Source organism: Daldinia caldariorum, assembly GCF_022478825.1.
Source record: "Daldinia caldariorum strain CBS 122874 unplaced genomic scaffold F4812scaffold_2, whole genome shotgun sequence".
NCBI lineage: Eukaryota > Fungi > Ascomycota > Sordariomycetes > Xylariales > Hypoxylaceae > Daldinia > Daldinia caldariorum.
In genome coordinates this window covers 2,725,610-2,744,698 of record NW_025953038.1, presented here as the reverse complement: position 1 = coordinate 2,744,698, position 19,089 = coordinate 2,725,610, and the positions used below count along the sequence as shown (strand labels likewise).

The following is a 19,089-nucleotide window of genomic DNA, read 5'->3' as shown; positions in this document are numbered from 1 at the left end:
CCTGATCAAGCTAGGTCTAAATGCCTTTGTTCGGGAGATGGCGATTCCGACAAGTAAGAGGAGATGATTGGCTATGGCTTTTTTTTGAATGAAACGGTGGTTCGTGATTGCATATGCATAACTAACCCGAGGGGATGGTCTGTGTTGTTTCATTCGAGTTGTCGTACCAGGTGGCGGCTATGATATCTGAGAGCATTAGGTAGGCGTGATGATATCGCGTACTTAGCAGTCTACTTAGCTAGGTACCTACATAGTAGATACCTAAGCTACAAACGGGCTGAGAGTCTATGATTAACAGCTGTCACATGAGTCTGGCTTCATGCGGGTTTAAAGGACAATAGTGGAGTTACAAGGATATTAGATATGTTATGAGCATGGTTTCTACGCATTTTAGTAACAGGTAATGTGCAAGGTCATTTCTCTTCTATATAGACTACGATACTTAGGTAAATACTAGCTCTTCGTTTCAAGTGGAGTACGGGTAGACAATTGTATGAAGCTAACGAGCCCAGTGGGCTGGAGAATGACGCGAGCAATATGTGTTACAAGGAGAGCTAGGTATTAGTTACCTCCTATCTAGTACGTTTTTACACTAGCATAACCGCAAGTCTAAATTGGTAAATCGTGTTACTCTAATAGAAACTAGGTTTCTTCATCTGTTAGTTATCTAAACAAGGATTTTCCTTCTAGTAATCTCACTGTAATCCGCACAGATGGCCCGTGATAGCCGAGTCATCCTAGCATGCATCGTGCATGAATGGATTGTTGCTAATCGAGAGTTGATCAAGCAAGTTGTCATTTGTAGAAAAAGAAGCAAGAGACCGCGCCAAGTCCGGTCTATATACACCACACTAGAAGAACAACATCGGAAAATATACCACCTTATGATTCTTAGTACGTACCTGATAGGGACACTTTTTCTTTTTCCGTTTCTTTGAAATATATGTACATAGTAGGAGAAAAGTTGATCGACATTCTCAAGAGTGAAAGGGTTTAATACTTCGAAAATACATTGGATCGATCTCCAAGTGGGAAGACAAGGGCTCATTCAGCTCGTCGCCAAAACCAATACTTTGTAATAATATCACATTCTCCCCCGGAAACCGGACGGACGGGCATAAATTCTGTCATATTTGACAAGTGCAGCTTTACGCTTTATCAAAATCAACTATTTCTTTTTCTTTTTCTCGAAGAGGACACCCCCATGTACCGCCACGAACCGCCACGAGACCTTGAGAAGACATATTTCCGTCGGGGTTAAAGGGATGTATCCTTCGAGGAACCTTGACCGCTACAGCTCGCCATGACACTTAATCAGGTAGGTCGCATTGGGGATCCTGACGTTCGGCGTTTAACCACAATCATAACGTGTCCCCTTGCGTTGAATAATGTGTAGTAGTTGTCCTTGGTCACTATCCAAACATGCGAATTGCTTACCGTACCTAGGTATGCTATCAGGTAACTTTGGTGGGCAACTTGTTCATATGGTAAGTGAACATTCTTTACTCGACCAAATATTGTAAATATGCATTTTGTGATCGGATAACTTCAAAGCTGACGGACTATATAAACCCGTGCGAAGTTGCGTGACCTGCACATTTGATGCAGGCAAGGTCGCATTGATCCATCTGACGTAAAACAACCATTATGAGGATGGGGTTGAGTAGAGGTATCACATATTTGGAGTTAGTTTATACTAATACGTGGTACTTTAATACGAGGAGGGTGCATATAATCCCGTCACCTGGGCTTGCCAATTAGCACTATCGGTCATCTCTATACTAATTGACCTTTTAGAGTAGGTAGTTTCTATGACGGCCAAGATCAGGTTCTTCTTATACGATAACAACCGCATCTGTCGTGGAAAATAGGAAGTAAGAATGAAAAGTGCCGGATGATGTGATATTTTAATACGGTTATACGTCTTATGTTCTTGTTTAGGGGGCGTGCATGGATAACCGAAGCTTTCATGGAGTGGGAATATGCTTACCTAGATTAAAACCGTAATTATCTCTCTAAACGGATGCAGCTTATAGACCTCAGAAAACGCAGTGATATAATAGTATATAGTTTTCATCTCATTCAAATACCTATCTCGCTTTTCCTTACCCTAAGTATGGAATGGCGTGCTCTAAAAGTGTGCTTAATATTTGATGAATCTTTGTTAATGGATTGACAATATGTACCCAAAATATCTTTTGCAAGTCCCTAGGGGGAAGTATGCACTCTCTCCCCAATGTTGATAACGTGTTTCTACTTTATTACTCCATAATGATTCTTGAATACCATCAATGAATGATAAGATTGTGATAGGTGCCTTTTTTATTGAAATCATGTTACCACGTCAAAAGGCGTTGTGGTGTTTTCCAAAATCCAACCGATTGCAGAACGCCGCATACCCAACCCAACCATAAGCTTCATCCTAAAAGTGTGCAAACCCCCCAGACTCCAAACATGCCCGTTACCATCTTAGCTACACTGATGTACTGATCTATACCTTCTAAAATAACCCGAAACTTCTCAAATCCTGTTAGGTATTGCCTGTAAGCTTGCCACACAACCCAATTTAATTTAGAGGTACGGTGTGGCCCTCTTGCTTCTTCTAATCATATGCTCCCATGGCGGTGGCGATCGCGGCCGACAATCAGCTGGATGTTGTTAGTGCGTCCGAAAAGAGAAAAAGAAAAAGTAAAGGTGCTCCCGATTCCTCTTCTTCATAAAGTCTATGGTTTACAAGCCCAGAATAACATACGCGAGTTACACTGTCTCGCTATGTTCGGAGTACGAAGGTAGGGGGAATGTCTTGCAAATGTTGATTTCTGTGGGAGGGACCCTTGCAAGAATCTGCAGGTAAGAGAGAATGAGGGGAGCTTACAGCATAGTTCATCATGTCTGGTCAGAAATTTGTTAGCAACCGGTCAGGTGGTAATAAGATGAAGCATGTAAAAGTAAGCTTGCTGCAAGGCTCATAAAAACACTTACCTAATTTCTAAGTGCGTCACGTTGGGTGCGCAGACCTTGTTTGTTCTCTCGTACACGGAACACCACCTCTGTACCACAAAGCGAAGATGCTGGCAACAATATTCTACCTGGGAAAGTCCGCGTTAGAATAAGATAGGGCATGACTGAAATTTGAACGCTGGATATATACCTGTGTGTAATCACACATCGTCGAAGAGCTAGAATAGTAGTTTCGAGGTTGCGCTCAAGAGTATGCCAAGTAAACCACTAATAAGGCAAATGATGAGAAAGAAGCCTAGTGAGTTACCACCGTTGTTGTTTCGAAACTCTACCAATACTATAGCTTGAATGTTTATTTGAAAAGATGGCGAATTTCGAGTGTGTGTATTAATGCTCCGGTTTATAAACTTGCTGTATCCATGGCTTGAGACGTATAGATAATAATGGACGAGATCGAAGGGAGGGTGGAATTCTCTGTGTATTTAAGTCTGCTGTATCGACGATCGTGCTCGTGCTTTTCGACTAAGAACCCGAGCGAAGTACAACGCCAGGAACCCTTGGCCAGGTGTGCCTGGATTCATACAGACCACGCTACCCTTTCTAAATGTGCCAAGACGACCGCCTACACCTATCGCCGATGACATTTGGATGGGCTTGTCGATTATCGTCGGTGTACCATGATCCTTGCGAGACAGGAGTTAGCCGGTACTGGAAACTGCTTATGCGGTCCAGTCTCTGGTAGCGTTCTAGCCTAACCACCATAAATAGGGCTTGGTCTGAGCTTGCGAGGGAGAGCTACGCTAGAAGACTTTTAGCCACTGGGGTTTACCGTAATACATTATGTACGTCTTCGTCCGAAGACCCATCTTGATGGTTCGAACCAACGATTGACACTTCGTCGGTGGTCTGACAAGGCGGGCCTCTTTTGCTAGCGTTGGGCTACCACGCCCTACCCAGCCTACCTTACCGAATACTATGTAGTACTCATAAAGATAAGTGGGATTGACACGAGGCCAGGTCTAAATAGTAAAGACAGGTACTAATCCAACGGACTATTCTCCGGGCTGTTAAGTATACGCTGCACTTATTTCCATGTACGTCAGCTATGTGTGTAAAAGAGCTGGAACGTATGGCAGAGGTAAACAAGTTGCAAGAGTAGCAAGCGCGTCAATGTGTACCGAAGGACCTAGCCTAGTAGGTAGGTTAGGTAGTATCGACTCTTATGTCGAAATCGTACAAAAAGAAATTTGCAAAACAGCCTATTACATGCACACTGAAATATGTGATACATGATTTACAGTGTTTTTTTTTTCTTTAAATATAGGCGATACGGTGTTATTACCGTAGGTACCTCAATACCTGTCTCATACCTGTACCGAGAACTTGGACCGTGACCCACTTATAGCATAAAAGAAAAATGCCCGCTGCGAGAGAAGCTCTTCCGATTTTGGAGAAGAAGGTTAGCTTGACAGTCTTCCATGTTCCCTACAGAACGGCTCATAGTCAACTAAGTACCGGGCTATGGTAACGCAACGAGTTAGTAACCGCATGCTTTAGGTACATTTGTACCATGTAAATCTGTGTAAGGTAGGCGCTAGTTTTTTTTTCCTTGTGTTCTAGAAGAGCGGCACTAATAAAACGCATAGTGAGACATTCTCCACCAACAAGAATCAAGCTGGACAAGTTGTTTCAAAAATCCAAGTCCTTTAAAGGGCGCTTTACCCATCTGCCATTAGACATAAATGGGTAAATGAAGAAGACGTGGGGTGGGACGCCACCATTTACCTTTGAACTTGGTTCGATAGTGGGAAGGGGTGACTTTTCATCATTACACTACCTCTAGGGAATAAGCCGTCGGAAAAGGATTTCTCGATAGCGTGATGGGAGAATAACCAAGGAGTCAAGTACCTAAGAGGTACCCAATAATAGTGTTGTATAGGAGGTACCTACCTAAGGTAAGTATCAGCAAGCTCGGATATCCAATAGGTATCTTGGTAAGCTATCCAACTTTCAAGACGCGCAAATAGCTTTACCCCTTGTGTAGATATATTCCTTTATTATCGCAGCACGCTAGAATCAAGAAACTCGAAAACCGACCATCTGTTCAATAGGTTGCACGTGGGCTGCCTAGAGCCGTTAGGATCGTCGTGGCCGTGATATGAATGCAGCTACATACATAATAAGCGTTGGTCATCCCGATTCCCCACGAGTGACGGCCGAAATTAAAAGCTAGCGAACTCTTCCAGAAGCCAGGGTTAAGGTGGGATTGATAAACATACACTAGAGCCGTGGTGGTAACTGCTTGGGTACAAGGATACACGACATTTACTTGCATAAAAAACACCCCAAGGAACTGCGATTTTACGAATGCATTCAGTGTTCATGAACTACTACCTACCTGTATACCAAACCTGGTTTATTTGAACTTAGTTAACCAGCTAACCTAACCTAAGGTACCCAATAGTTCTCACATAAGTAGGACGTAAGATGCCTCATGTTTCAAGCACGTTTCGTTTACTACGACTTACACGTACTGACTTAAACCGCCAGAATCCACTACGACTGAGATGAGCCACGTGGTTTTTTCTTTTTGTTTTTCTTCTTCTTTTGGGCTCGACCAGCTTGTTATTTTGCTTACACACTAAAATAATGCCTAAGCCTCATTCGAATGAGCGAACATATAAAGAAGGAATTCATAGGTACTCTATTTATTATGACCCTAAATATACTGTACTCCCTCCCCGTATCAGCTTGCTTATCAATTTACTGGTGACTTCAACGGACACTGTTGAGGACAATGGATCAAAGGATTTGTCCCAGGCCACCAGAGTAGTACACCGGCGGTTAGTTTCGAACATGAGGTGGTGCCGTGGTAGAATGATGTGGTAGATGTCGCCATACTACGTACTACCTACATACTACATACTACATACGACATGGTATCCTAGGCTACCTAGGAAAGGCAAGAGCATCAACGCCTACAATATTCCAATATTCTAGGTAACTTACAATTTTGATCGACCCAAGTGCAGCGTCTCGGGTCACGGTTAAGTTAGATGAATTTACACTACATCGTTAGAAGCAATTACACGATTCCACGCTAAACGACAAGGGATCACGATTCCCGACAAGGATACAATCCTATCAAATGTACCTCCTAAGAAGCATTTTACTGACTACACGAGTGCTAGGTATGTAATTCTGTATGAAACCGTAGGTAAGCATGCAATGGCAATACAACCATCAATTTCATACTTATCGCAATAATTACGTAAATAATATCCTTTATCCCAGGTACTTTGCGTAGCTCTAAGCTGACCCGTGGGAGCGGTGCGGCTCGAACCGTTGTATTACAAAGTTACATCAATCCTATAAGCTTGCCTATTACGTCGACAGTTAGGGGTTGCTGATCACATATCACATAGTAGGTTGGGTAGGTACAATACCAGAGGCAGTCCTAAGCTTTAAATTTTAATTTTTTTTTCAGTTGGATAGCGTAGGATAATAGTACTAGCTATACAATCTACATATACCTACCTAAGGTATAGCATAATTCTATTAACTACCTAGATGCTTCCTAGTCAGGTACCTATAGATTAGGTAGTTAGATAGTTCGGTGTGCCCGGTGTGCCCAACATGCTCGAGCGGTTTGTTCGGTGTGATCTAAGCAGATAGTACTGCATAAAGTAAGGCATATCGTGCATAAAGTATTGGGTACCTATGTACCTCCACTCTTGCACAAATTACCCGGACCCATATTAACTTATTCGGTGATATTTTTCAACCTTCTCATAGTAAACCGTAGATGCTCTATGTAACTCCATATCCACGATCAAATCATCCACTTTCTAAAGACGCTGAAGAAATACCAACAGGCGTACATACCAGGTACGTAATGTCCCCGAATCTTCGCGCTTAAAGATAAATGGAAATAATATATATATACAGGTATCTCATATGTACCTCACACACCTCTATATCAGGTACATATTCAACCATATTCACTCATCCTTTCCCAACGTCGTAGGTGGAATGGCTACCATATCAGAACGCTATGACGAGCTCCTTCGATGGGTAGAGAGCGACGGTGGACACCTCAATCCCGCTATTGAGATATACCATGACGATATTACCAAAGGATCGTTTCGTGTAAAAGCCACATGCTCCATTGGAGTGGATGATGCCATAGTTACGCTTCCGCTTTCCAAGTCTCTGTCATATCTGGATGCTATTCGTGGCCACCCGGCTTTCGCTAGCCCATCCACTTCCGACGCCCCAAGCCCTGAGGGCAAGGACTATTTCCCGGAAGAATTCTTGAAAGAAACGCCACCCCATGTCGTCGGGCGTTTCTTTCTCATACAGCAATACCTACTAGGACCTGAGTCCAAGTGGTGGCCGTATATCCGTACACTGCCCCAACCCGAGCATATGAGCAATGTCCTCCCGGTAATGTGGCCATCGGATGATATCGAGTTTCTAAAGGGGACAAATGCTTTCACAGCGATCCAGGATATCAAGTCAAATCTCAAGAAAGAGTACAAGAACGCCTCGAAGTTACTACCAGAGAATGACCGTCTGAAATATACTCGGCCGCTGTATCACTGGGCCTATAGTATTTTTACTAGTCGTAGTTTCCGCCCATCGCTTATTTTCCCTCCTGAGACTTCTTCAGGTTTGCCATGCGAATTGGACGACTTCTCAGTGTTGCTTCCCCTGTACGACATTGGGAATCACTCGCCGCTAGCTAAGATTGCTTGGACCACCGACGAGCAGACTCAGATATGCGTGCTCAAGTCGAGGCAGACTTATTCGGCCGGGGAGCAAGTATTCAACAACTATGGCATGAAAACTAATGCCGAGCTGCTTCTGGGGTATGGCTTCATACTCCCAGAAAGCAACGATCTCCATAACGACTATGTTCATATCAAGACCAGGACAGACCCAGAAGCTGGTGATTTGGCGGCCTCGCATGTGATATCATTGAGGCCTATGGCGGATCGTAGTTCGTTCGTTGGGCGTTCGAAACTTCTAAGCGCAAATTCATTGAGCTGTCTCCCTTGTTTTTCGCATATTCAAGATACGCTCATCGCTGCTCTATACGAAAGCATCACGAAAGAAGATGGAACAACCGACACTAGTTTAAGTAGGGTCATGCAGGGCGATATTCAGCATGAAGTGCTGAGGAAAATTGTCGATATATTAGGATCGAAATTGAGTATCGACTTGGAGGAGATAGAGGTAAACGAACCAGAATATGAGGCTAACAACAGCAACCAGGAACTAGCTGTACTGTATCGCGAGCAGTGCGTGAGGGTATTGGAAAGCGCGCTCTGCAGCCTCATGACAGTCGACGACTAAGCTATCGCATGCATTGCACATTCAAGTGTACCTAGGATTGATGGCCGACATCGTCGCTCAGTCCATCAATTCATTCTCAAACTCCGAACTATAAGGGGTATCAAAATACAATTTACCACCGACGCCTAATCATATCAGAGCACGCCGCCTTATTTTTCTTTCCCTATGCCTGGGCCATTCTTGGTGACCAGATGACGTACTCATTCCGCTGTAACATGCTTTTAGTCCTCCTTCCCCGGTTCTTACCAAGTCAATGACTATGCCCACTCCCGGTGTTCAACTCCCACTCTCCAAGCGCACCCCCCGTTCCGTTGGGCAGAAAAGATATATTCTCGTTGAGAAGGTTTAAGCATGCTTTGGAAGCTGGTCGATAAGTCAGCAGCCATGTTCTTGAGGTCATGTAGTTGGAACAGTGCACTTACGCAATAACAAACTGACATCCCCTGAACTAAGAGCCGCGCTCATCCTGGCTGAATTGTAACAGCCGTATGTCTGCTGGAGCACAAGCATTCGTTCCCATAGTCTTTCAGGATCGCCCTCTGTGCCCGCTTCCAGAGCTTTTAAGGACTCTCGTCTTTTACTTCTAGATACATCTGCGCTCACTGATGAGCACTCAGAGCAGGGCGAAGGAGATCTTGACTCTGGGAACTTATTGATCGAGTTCATGATTCCGGATTCTTCGACTGATTTATGGCTGCCTCGCGTAAGGGGGCACGGCGTGATAGCGTCAATGTCATCGACGATGGCCGGCTGGCTTGTCTCTCCCAGAGTTTTGGGCATCTTGTAGATGATTTATTTAATCTACCGGATTGATAATGTCGTGCAACTTGTGTATCTGTTATCTTGCTGCTCGATTATAGAACGAAAAAGCCACAGCGTCCACCGGCATCTGAACTAGGCGAGATCTCGTTTTGAATTAGCGAGAAACAAAAGAACTGGATCTCTCCAGTACGTGTATCTCTTTATGCTTGGGATGCTATCGTATTAATAATATCACGGTAGTATTCTGACACTTAAAGAGAACCCTAGACATCTTTTCACTGAGAGAGCCTGGAGTGGTAAGACTCATATATAGATACAGGTAGGTAAGTAGGTACACATCAACCAAAGTAGCATTGAGCCACATGAGCAAGCCGAACCAATTTAGTACACATGCTTCATGCTTGAAAGCATTTTTTACATGGGAGAAAGGTGATGTGATGATGAAACTTGCATCTCATCCAATCACCGCCTCCCGGACACAATCGTCAATCCCTGCTATTGTTGCGTTAGTCCACAGCTCCCGCACGTCCACACGCATATTACTACCTAACACACATACTTACCGTTGAGTAAAAAAAAAAGTTTAACGGTACGACTGCGATGCGGTAGTATCATGGTAAGTAGGTCGATGAACCGGATATCTCCAGGAACCGATGAACGCCTGACCTGTTATATCTGAACTGGGTCGATGGCGAAATGCGTCAGACTACCGGATTTGGAGGACGTACAGCAGGTCCCAACTGACCTAGATGCCACCATAATGGCATCTCGTCTGGGTGGGTCATAGTATCGAGGTCTGAGTTGTGTTCGTTCAAGGTATTATTGGGTTAGGTACCTGCTAAACGACAACCCATCCTCGTGTCATACGACACACACAATTGGACGCGAGCGTCAAGGTTTTCCCTGTGGGCTAAGATTTTGATTGGATGGAAGGTGGTTTGCATCATCGCAGATCTTCAACTACCGGTCGATGCATTTCCGCCCATGCCCCTAGTCAGTAACTCCGCAGGCTTTACGATTATGTAGCTATCTCCCGTTATCGGCTGCGATATCATTGTATGGGATGATGGGAAGACCTCGTGATCAAGAGAAGCTATACCATTTGTTGCTATTTCAAGTCCTTAAGCAAAGGCGGACTTTCGTTCCAATCCCGACCAAATCAGCCATATACGCTCGTAAGTTAGGTAGAAACCGATGGCACGAAGACACGAAGAAAAAAAGGCAAGAAAAAAAAGAGATAGATAGAGAGAAGTGGTTATCTTTTCACATGCAAGAGGTTCATATGCTCAAGCCTCATAGCATGAGCGACAACCAAACGCCTAATCAGACTAATATTATCTATGGACCAACTGCGCCGCTGCATTCATGTCAATCATTAAACAAGGGGGGGTTGTGCGGGGAGTTACACACCCGAAGACAAGGGTTTCAAACCTTTGTCCTCTGTGATCGTACGTCGATTCTCCATTATCATCACTATTACCGTCGCTACCCGTGTGTCGACCTCACTTGTCTTACACGTACGATGTCAGACGAGAGTTTTAGAACTTCCGGTAAGGGCTATATACAATGTTGTATTTTATGTAACTAATAGCTTTTCGTTTTCTTTCTTCGTCGGGTATTACGAGACCCATAGATAGGAATCACGATCGTCTGGAGATGTTGGGCTTTCCCCCGCTTTACCGCCCTTTTCTCTTTCCTCCTTTCCCCCTCATCCCAGCTGCATTAGATACCCGGATCATGAGTGATTAGTTCGACCCTTCTGGGTCCGGTCTCTCATAATTCTTTGATGGATCATATCCTAGGAAGGCCGGCGCTTTTTACTATTCAATCACGTCGGTTCTTCCCCTATTTGTCTGTCAAAGTGACTAATTCAGGAGTTTCTACGGATAGTGTATTCATTCAAAAATGGGTGAAAAAGAATGAATTAGTAAAAGTATAAATCTAAAGCGTTACAACCTTACGATCAACTCTAAAGTATATTCCCTTTGATAAATGAACTTGTTCGAAGTCTTCATGCAAATATCAGGATGAGCGTCTTCGGATAACCGAGTGTAGACCAGCCGAAATGGGGCTTCCTTGACAAATTAGCCTGCACAGCAAAGACAAGTCCCGGGGGTGGAGTTGGCTTGCATATGATCGACATCTGGAGGACATCCGGAGAGGCCCTCTGCCCCAGACCTTCCAGCGAACCAACAAGCAATAATCCCAGGAGCCTAGGCAGCGGTTATACAGCTTACTACATACATACATACACTCTATGTATTACATCATGTCCCACTGGTGAAAAAGAAAGTGATCTACAACTTGCATGTCAAAAGTGCTATGGCCTATGCTTACGAATATATTTAGCAGGGCATCGTCTTACCGATAGCCTTTAACACGGATTTAGATGCCGCCTTTGCCAAGTCGGAAGGTAACCATCATGCGATGGCTGTCGGAACGCCGAGGCGGGGATGGAGACCGTACGATCAAACACTTCATCCATCGCCGCAATTTTCCTTGGCGCGGCCACGAGCACACGCCTTGATATAATATTGATACACACTACTCAGACGTCTTCGTTTTACTTATCATTTATTGATCATAATTTTTCCAGATAATTCAAGAAATCGCCGTTGTTCCAAATGTGCCTGCGACCCGAGTTAATTATTGGATATAGGCAACAAAACTGGGCGTCTTCCTGTAAATATAAAGGAACACCAGTTGGTCCTTCGCACGCTGGCTATCTCTCATAGCATGTTACACTCTCGCGCCTCTGATGAGAAGTTGGTTTTCCAGATCTGCGGGATATGCTAAGTGACGGAGACATGACGCGTTCGGCCAGTACTAGGCGGGCTATAATTGGTCTGCTTGCGTCTATAAGAAAAGTCTGCCTCGGACGTGTTATTCGATGATGTAGTTATGTGCTCACAAAGCTATCGCTACTGGTTTAGGTGTGATTGTTGTGCTACTTGACACCAACCAAATGTACGACGCATGCGTTTGCTATATCCTTTCTAATCACTCACCCTGGCAAACTTTATTTTGTTTCTTATTCCTTCTAGATGTGGTGTCAATCCCCTTCTCTGTTGTATAGATGTTGAGTATGTTTGCCAGGTAGCATATTCTTGCTTCATAACTCTATGGTAGGTTCGACGCTGATGCTCTCAAAGCTTCAAGGGGTTAAGTTAATATATTGTATCTTTCAGGCGACCTTGATGATCCGTCCGAAGCAGATATTGTCCCTAGTTGGACTCTTATTTGGAGGTGGTGTCTTATTCATACTTCTCCTCCGCATGAATACCGGTCGTGAGTTTTTGAAACCCGTCAATATCTACCCGGAAAAGCCAGAAGATGCGCGACCTACTCCACGATATAAACCAGCTCCGTCTTATACGCCACCGCCCGTACAAGACCCATTTCCAGCATTGGCGACGTCAAACCCACCTCCTATCCCGATATATAATGTTCCCGAGAAGGATATATGGCTTAAATACGGACTAGAAGTTGCGCCGCCGTTGTTGATTGGATTCACTCGATCTTGGCCTATGCTACTACAAACAGTCGTCTCGTACATCACAGCAGGTTGGCCAGCGGAGCAGATCTATGTTGTGGAGAATACCGGTATGCAGCAGGCCAATGCGCGCGGTCAGCTAGGTCTCCAGCATCCGTGGTATCTTAACCACACGTCTTTGAGACGTCTTGGAGTAAATATCGTTCAGACGCCGGTCTTGTTGGGCTTTGCGCAGCTGCAGAACTTCTACCTCTCGCTGTCCTATGCTAACAAATGGCCGTACTACTTCTGGAGCCACATGGATGTCCTTGCGCTGGGCCACGAGAACGGATATGAGGGGCTCACGCCGCCCGCCGGCGAGCCGGGCTACAAGAGCCTATATACGTTATGCCTCGAGGAACTCAACCGCACGATGGAGACGGACGAAAGGTGGGGGTTGCGATTCTTCGCGTACGACCATCTCACACTGCAGAATCCGAAGGCGATCGAAGACATTGGCGGATGGGACACATTGATCCCGTATTATATGACGGATTGTGACACTTACACCCGTCTGTACATGCGAAACTGGACGCAGAAAGATGCCAACTGCGGAGTTATAACCGATACCTCTGTCACGCTCAACGACCTCCTCGCTTTGTATCGAGATCCAAGTATAACGCCGGATTTCCGTGACCCGAATCCACCACCGCCGCCGCCACCGCCGCCGTTACCGTCTCCGAAAGGTAGCGAGCAGAAAAGGGACGCAGGACTCATTTCCCGCGAGCCCGCCGACCCTGTGGAATATTGGAAAGGGTTGCTTAGCGTCGCGGAGCGCATGCGAAACTACAAGAACGGCGATCGCGGGCGAAATACGTGGCAGTCTGGCCAGCGCGGAGGCCAGGGCGAGCCTTTCTACTACGACTCGGGGGGATTCACGGAGGCGCTTGACGTGCTGACGGAGGCGGGCAAAGAAGTATTCCGCCGGAAATGGGGCCACTTGGACTGCGATCTGATAGTCGGAGGTGGTCTCAAGTTCGAAGACCAGTGGCAGGTCTTACGGGACTGGGAGAACTGAAAAAAAAAAAAAAAAAAAAAAAAAAAAAAGCATAGCTGATTTTACCTAATTCCCTAGTGCTTAAGCATAGAGCATACTTAGTAGAATAATATAATTCAAAGATTCGCCGTCCTATTATATTCGTTATCCCCCTTTACTAGGATGTCAAATGCTACAAGCGTTCTTTTACCTTGTATATCCCATGAGGAGACTTCAACAATAGCTCTCTTGATGGAAAGTCCTTCAGTAAACCGCACAACGCTTGAGCGCCGATAGTGTAATTCGTGCAACGAAGTAACTGGTACTCATAGTAATTACGACATGGATAAGAGTTTTGAGGTTGTAATCCCTATCTGAACTGAAGATGATTACCGTCTCCTCACCTTCATTTGTCGTTTATTAATAATAATAGTGGCTAATTTCCAAATAGCGGCTGATACCGTAAGGGGGGCTTCATATCTGCTTACTACAGAGTATACGGCAATTTTGTTGTTTAGACCTTTGGAGCAATAAAACAGAACATCGAAATTATTAAAACAGGTCAGTAATTTCATACACATGGCCCTTCTAAACCTCTTGATCAAACCCGGCACACCTCCGATCAAGGGTTGCTTTGGAAATACCCAATCATACACAGGCTATAATAACGACTGCTCAAGTAAGACCCTAACCAAGCACAGTTATTAGAAGTACTACGTATACAGAAGTCACATGCGAAGCACATAGTATAGGACAACTTATGAAGGATATCAGTGGCTATCACATTGTCCTAGGTAGCTATTTGAATATACCTTGACACTATGACAGCCTTGCTCAACTCTCGGGAACACTCGTCGTATCCCCGCACCCCAGGCAGCAGCCGACCAAGTCTGCACCCCTGCCCATATCATCTCCTAGAGATCAGACACACTTCGGTAATCCGTAGAATAATGACAAAAAACCCGCAGCTTCTATTGTTGCCTATGCCTATTACTCATTGCCGGCCGAGTCAACTCGGCAGCCTGGCATTGCCGTAGAATATCCCCGTTTACCAATAACAGGTAGCAGCGTGAAAAGCAGCCAGAGACCCCAAGATCCCGCGGCAATGATTACGCTTTGCGTCTCACAGCACCCGGAGACGCCTCTGTATGTTCCATGCTGTATCATGTTCTCGTCGTGTCAATTTCGTAGTCTTGGTGATGCTGAAAATATAAAGCAGTATAATGATATAAATAAAACGCCTGACCGATGTACGCAGAAGAAGTCGCCCCCCTAAAATATCTCCTCTCGGGGGAATAATAGAAGAATGGATGCACAGAATAGCCCGTCTAATGTTGGTCTAAATCCAATTGTATCTTGGTGAGATTGTGCTGGTCGAAGTTTGAGACACTTCGGTCTTATTAAGGTAGATATATACCTGATATATTTCGATCCGGCCACCGCAAAAGCATCCCAGAATGATCGATCGAATCGCGTATAAAATCAAAAACACGCGCGTTTATAATTTTGACACACCCACGGATGATGTCGTTAGGCGCAGCAATGCAAATAACAGGTATGTTTGGGTATCTTGGAAAAAAGGAATGAGAACTGCTCGAGGCTTAGAGATGCCCCGCCCCCCAACCCACGGTTCTTTCGTCGCATTCGTATGTCATTAATTTAGTGCTTCTTCTGCTCGTGACCACCTGATACGGTCGTCGGGGTTGTCGTTGTCGTCGTCGAATTTGGGTGGTGTCGGTGGTGATTATAATTATGATGCGTATGTGAGATGTGTTGTCGAACCTGAGTCGCAAGTAATCAATCAGCATGGCCCGCTCTGCCACAATTATGTGTCCAGGGGTGAATGTGAATGGCAAGTTAAGGGATAACACTCACTCTTTGGCGACCCCGTCGTTCCTCTTCGACCGGGTTGCTAAGCGACTTTCTCTCTTCCTCGTACCAAGCACTCAAGCTTTTACCACTGAACATTAAGTCGTCGTCGTCAATGACTATCGGTTCCATCCATCCGTACTTCTGCAGCTCCGCCTCTCGCACGTTTGTGTCCGGTAGGTGGTAGTGTAAGGTTTCGTCGCCGTGGCGATGCGACGTTGTTGATGTTGTAGTAACCATCTTGATGAGCGGAGATGGGTTATGCGTCTGAGGGTTTGTAGAATATATCGCGATTTCTGCGATACTCTTTATTATGAGAAGGAGAATGAGGCGAATGAGGAGAGCGCGGTTATGAGCGTGGTGATTTTGTGGTTGCGCCGAGATGTTGTTCTACCTCGTGATGTTTTGTTGTCGTCACATACACATGAATTACGCCGCAATATAAGCGATGAAAACTTGATGGTAGAGCGCTAGAGTTGAAGCTAAGTATAGAGAGTTAGGTAATCGCGTCGACGATGTTGTTTAGCGGTTTGTTGCGAACGGAGATGGGCCGCACCAGGCTGCCTTATATTGTGTTAATGTTAATCCCACGCGGTTCCTAGGCCGGAAAAGTAGAGCTATAAAACTCTGTGGGCTCTGGGGGAGGAGGAGAGGTGGGTTTATGAAGACAAGAATAGAATCGGGAGGAAGCAATGTAGTAATAATATATAACACGCATCCAAGGGGTCCGTGGCTAGCAGGACAAGGTTTCAAACCCGTAATAATAAACAATTGTTGGGTGGCTGGCTGGAAAAAGGGAGAAGATACGGTACCCTTGGATACTACTCTTCTTGGATGCACCGTGAAGGCGGGGATTTCCGGAATAGGAAAATCAATACTGTATATTATAAGTGGTGACGGTGATGAAACGGTTACACGTGTTACTGTGTGATACGGAAATTGAATGGAGATGAATTATGTGAATGATATGATTTTTTATAAAATTGAATCATACGCAAAGTCTTGCTGCTTGATACTGTTGGTACCTGGGATACGTGTCATAATTATGAGAATGCAGCTTGGAAAGCAGCGGAAGTTGTAGCATATTATGTATTTGACACGTCTATATAAGAGCCAAGAGTCTGTGGCCAGAAAACCCGAACAAGCTCGAGTAATTTCCAAGAAAAAAAAAAAAAAAGCTAGTGAACTCGGGGGCGTGCCACTTCAATGTGATGTATTTCGCCTCTCAGATTCGGAATTTTGTGGGGTTGAAGGTGTAAGCCCGTTGAAAGAAGGCAAATTGCTCGGTCGCGTGGAGAAGAGACCCAGTAAGAAAGCGAATACTCCCGGTCTGGACACCGTTCCGAGAAGAACTCTATGGTAGAGGTAGGTATTCAAGGGGGCCAAAGATACACTACCTCACATACTAGGTACGTTTTAGCGAAGTATACGCCTTACAATGACTATGGCTTGGCAACGTGGTGTAACTCCCGTCTGATAGTTGAAAAAGGTAACCAATTCGATGATTGTATATTGTTGACAACTTCGGTGGCGGCTAGGTACTTCGAATCCAAAGTAACGGAGCAACTACCTCCTAACATAGTAGTGTCAGTCAAAAGGAGAGCCGCAGTTGAGATAACATATAAGGTACCTGTTAGCTTGGATAGCCCTTTTGTTAATAAACTTTAGGAACCGAGGGGGCAACAGGTCGTTCAAAAGAAAGAAATAAATAAAAACGGGATGAGCTTTTGTAAACCGAAGTGATTTTATGTTGATTGGTTAATTAGCGAACAAACAATGATCCCCTAAAACAGGCATTATGACAGCAATAACAAGTAAACCTATAAGCATAATCAGCATGACGAGTTTTCTTAAAACTTTACCTACTCGTACTAAAAGCCTGCTTTTTTGACGTCTCGCCTTTGAGGCTCACGCACGCCTACGTAGATGATGAAAATGGCCGATCCCGATGGCACATTGATGCTGGTTCTATTCAAGAGTCAAGAACCGCTCAGAGACCAGGACCAGGACCAAGGACCAGGGCTTTAACAAATTTCAAAACCCCGCGAGGGGAAATAGGATTCCATGGGGGTAAGGGTGTTTAGCAAGCTAATCCTCGTATATTTTTACATATAATTCAGTACGGTTTATGGTTTACGGTTTACAACGATGATACGTTTACTGTTCCCTGCCACAAAGTATAAAACTGGACATATACGTATGACCCTCCCTAATGATATGCGGCCTCAACTCGGTCTATCTTACAGACATGAGAAGCTGACTTGATCCAACCGGTTAAGTAGGCTGGCTGGCCTGCTTGTCAGCTTTCGCTAGCATAGGCCGCGGCCGCAATTGCTCACATTGCGAAGGCCAACACGTAGTGGGACCGGATCCAAGCAGATCCCGAGTAAAAAGTCTGGACCGGTCGAGATTGGAGATGCAAGTCAACCATCCGCGAGCTGATCGACAGAGATCGGCCCCGTCAACGTTTCTCTTTTAGAGGATGTGTATAATTATAATCGTACCTAAGGTATATTATATCCTACCTTACCCAACCTAATTATATTCGCAACCGGCAAATGGGGGTTAGCCTAAACAAACCTGCAGTAAACTAGACCTCTAATCATCCATCAATTTCAATCTAGAAATGTATTCGAAAACGAGGTTGGATCTTACTCCTGAAAACCCTGAAAAACGCCTCGAGGCCCATCTGTGTTAGGTTAGGTACCTACATATATTGCTTGCGTTTAACACGGTCTAATGCGCGTCTAGGGTTCGGGACCCTACAGATGCCCAAGGCTAGGTGCATTAATTACCTACATGCCTGGCAAGTTTGTATGTCTCGGCTCCAGTCCCTTCATCTTGAAGTCCTCGCTCGTCGCGAATCTACTTTGCTAGTGAGTGCATCGGAGCGTAGCGCAAACGTGAGATTTATGCAATCTAGTATATCTTCCACCTTGACCGACAATCTTACATGACGGGCAGCTGAGTGATAGTTGAATTTTCGTGATAAAATGCTGACCCTTTATATTACTACTAAAAGTGACTTTCCGCTGTAATGCCGTACCACGCGTTGATGTACGAAGTATACCTAACTGCATATGATATATCCAGCCCGGCCAGCATGCCTGTATACCCGCCCGGTGTGTCCCGGTACTTTAGATACCTACCTTCTATGTAAGTCTGCTTCGCGGACTGTGCTCAAACTTCAAAAACTGCCAAGCAGCTCGGGCTGCTAGTGCGACCCTATCAAATCTAATGATCTTCTCCGGGGGTCAAATATCGCAAGGCCGTACCACTCCGTCCCTTGTATCAACGACTTATCATTGGCTTCCACTATAGTTTGGACCTTCGCCCTACGTTTATCGGTGCCCTCTCCTCCTGCCAAATGCATAGTAGTAGATCACTTCAAACCCACCCCCGCTTCAACCCTCCCAACGAACAAGCTTAGCTCCGGTGCTAGTAGACGATACGATGGATGCATGCATGCTATGATATGATCTGAACCTGGCCGTAAGAGACCAAGACCAAACAAGAGTGGGGGGGGGGGGGGGGGGGGGGGGTGAGGTTAAACCCAAAAGATGGTAAATAACCCACCCCACCCGTGCTGACCCACAGACCCATGGGGTGGCGTTTGGGGGGGGTTCCCCGG

The 19,089-nt window shown here is 45.2% G+C and overlaps 5 protein-coding genes across 5 annotated transcripts; 2 read left to right on the top strand and 3 right to left on the bottom strand.

Annotated features, from left to right (window-relative positions):
* Positions 1 to 2,453: 2,453 nt before the first annotated feature.
* Positions 2,454 to 3,397, bottom strand: F4812DRAFT_192942 (uncharacterized protein). The gene is made up of 5 exons (XM_047930147.1): positions 3,294 to 3,397; positions 3,152 to 3,228; positions 2,983 to 3,089; positions 2,753 to 2,892; positions 2,454 to 2,648 (listed from the first exon to the last, which is right to left on the bottom strand). The coding sequence occupies exons 2-5, from the start codon at positions 3,167 to 3,169 to the stop codon at positions 2,572 to 2,574; spliced, it is 342 nt and encodes a 113-aa protein (XP_047794111.1). The 5' UTR covers positions 3,170 to 3,228; positions 3,294 to 3,397; the 3' UTR covers positions 2,454 to 2,571.
* Positions 3,398 to 6,993: 3,596 nt separating this feature from the next.
* F4812DRAFT_455900 (SET domain-containing protein) lies at positions 6,994 to 8,319 on the top strand (the record flags this gene model as incomplete). The annotated part of the gene is made up of 1 exon (XM_047936898.1): positions 6,994 to 8,319. The coding sequence occupies one exon, from the start codon at positions 6,994 to 6,996 to the stop codon at positions 8,317 to 8,319; it is 1,326 nt and encodes a 441-aa protein (XP_047794110.1).
* Positions 8,320 to 8,569: 250 nt separating this feature from the next.
* Positions 8,570 to 9,099, bottom strand: F4812DRAFT_455899 (uncharacterized protein; the record flags this gene model as incomplete). The annotated part of the gene is made up of 2 exons (XM_047936897.1): positions 8,570 to 8,682; positions 8,742 to 9,099. 2 exons carry the CDS (start codon positions 9,097 to 9,099, stop codon positions 8,570 to 8,572), a joined length of 471 nt encoding a protein of 156 aa, XP_047794109.1.
* A 3,257-nt stretch (positions 9,100 to 12,356) lies between these two features.
* On the top strand, positions 12,357 to 13,631 carry F4812DRAFT_449682 (uncharacterized protein; the record flags this gene model as incomplete). The annotated part of the gene is made up of 1 exon (XM_047936001.1): positions 12,357 to 13,631. One exon carries the CDS (start codon positions 12,357 to 12,359, stop codon positions 13,629 to 13,631), a length of 1,275 nt encoding a protein of 424 aa, XP_047794108.1.
* A 1,717-nt stretch (positions 13,632 to 15,348) lies between these two features.
* F4812DRAFT_415487 (uncharacterized protein) lies at positions 15,349 to 16,037 on the bottom strand. Its single transcript, XM_047932983.1, has one exon. The coding sequence runs from the start codon at positions 15,696 to 15,698 to the stop codon at positions 15,447 to 15,449; it is 252 nt and encodes an 83-aa protein (XP_047794107.1). The 5' UTR covers positions 15,699 to 16,037; the 3' UTR covers positions 15,349 to 15,446.
* Positions 16,038 to 19,089: the final 3,052 nt, after the last annotated feature.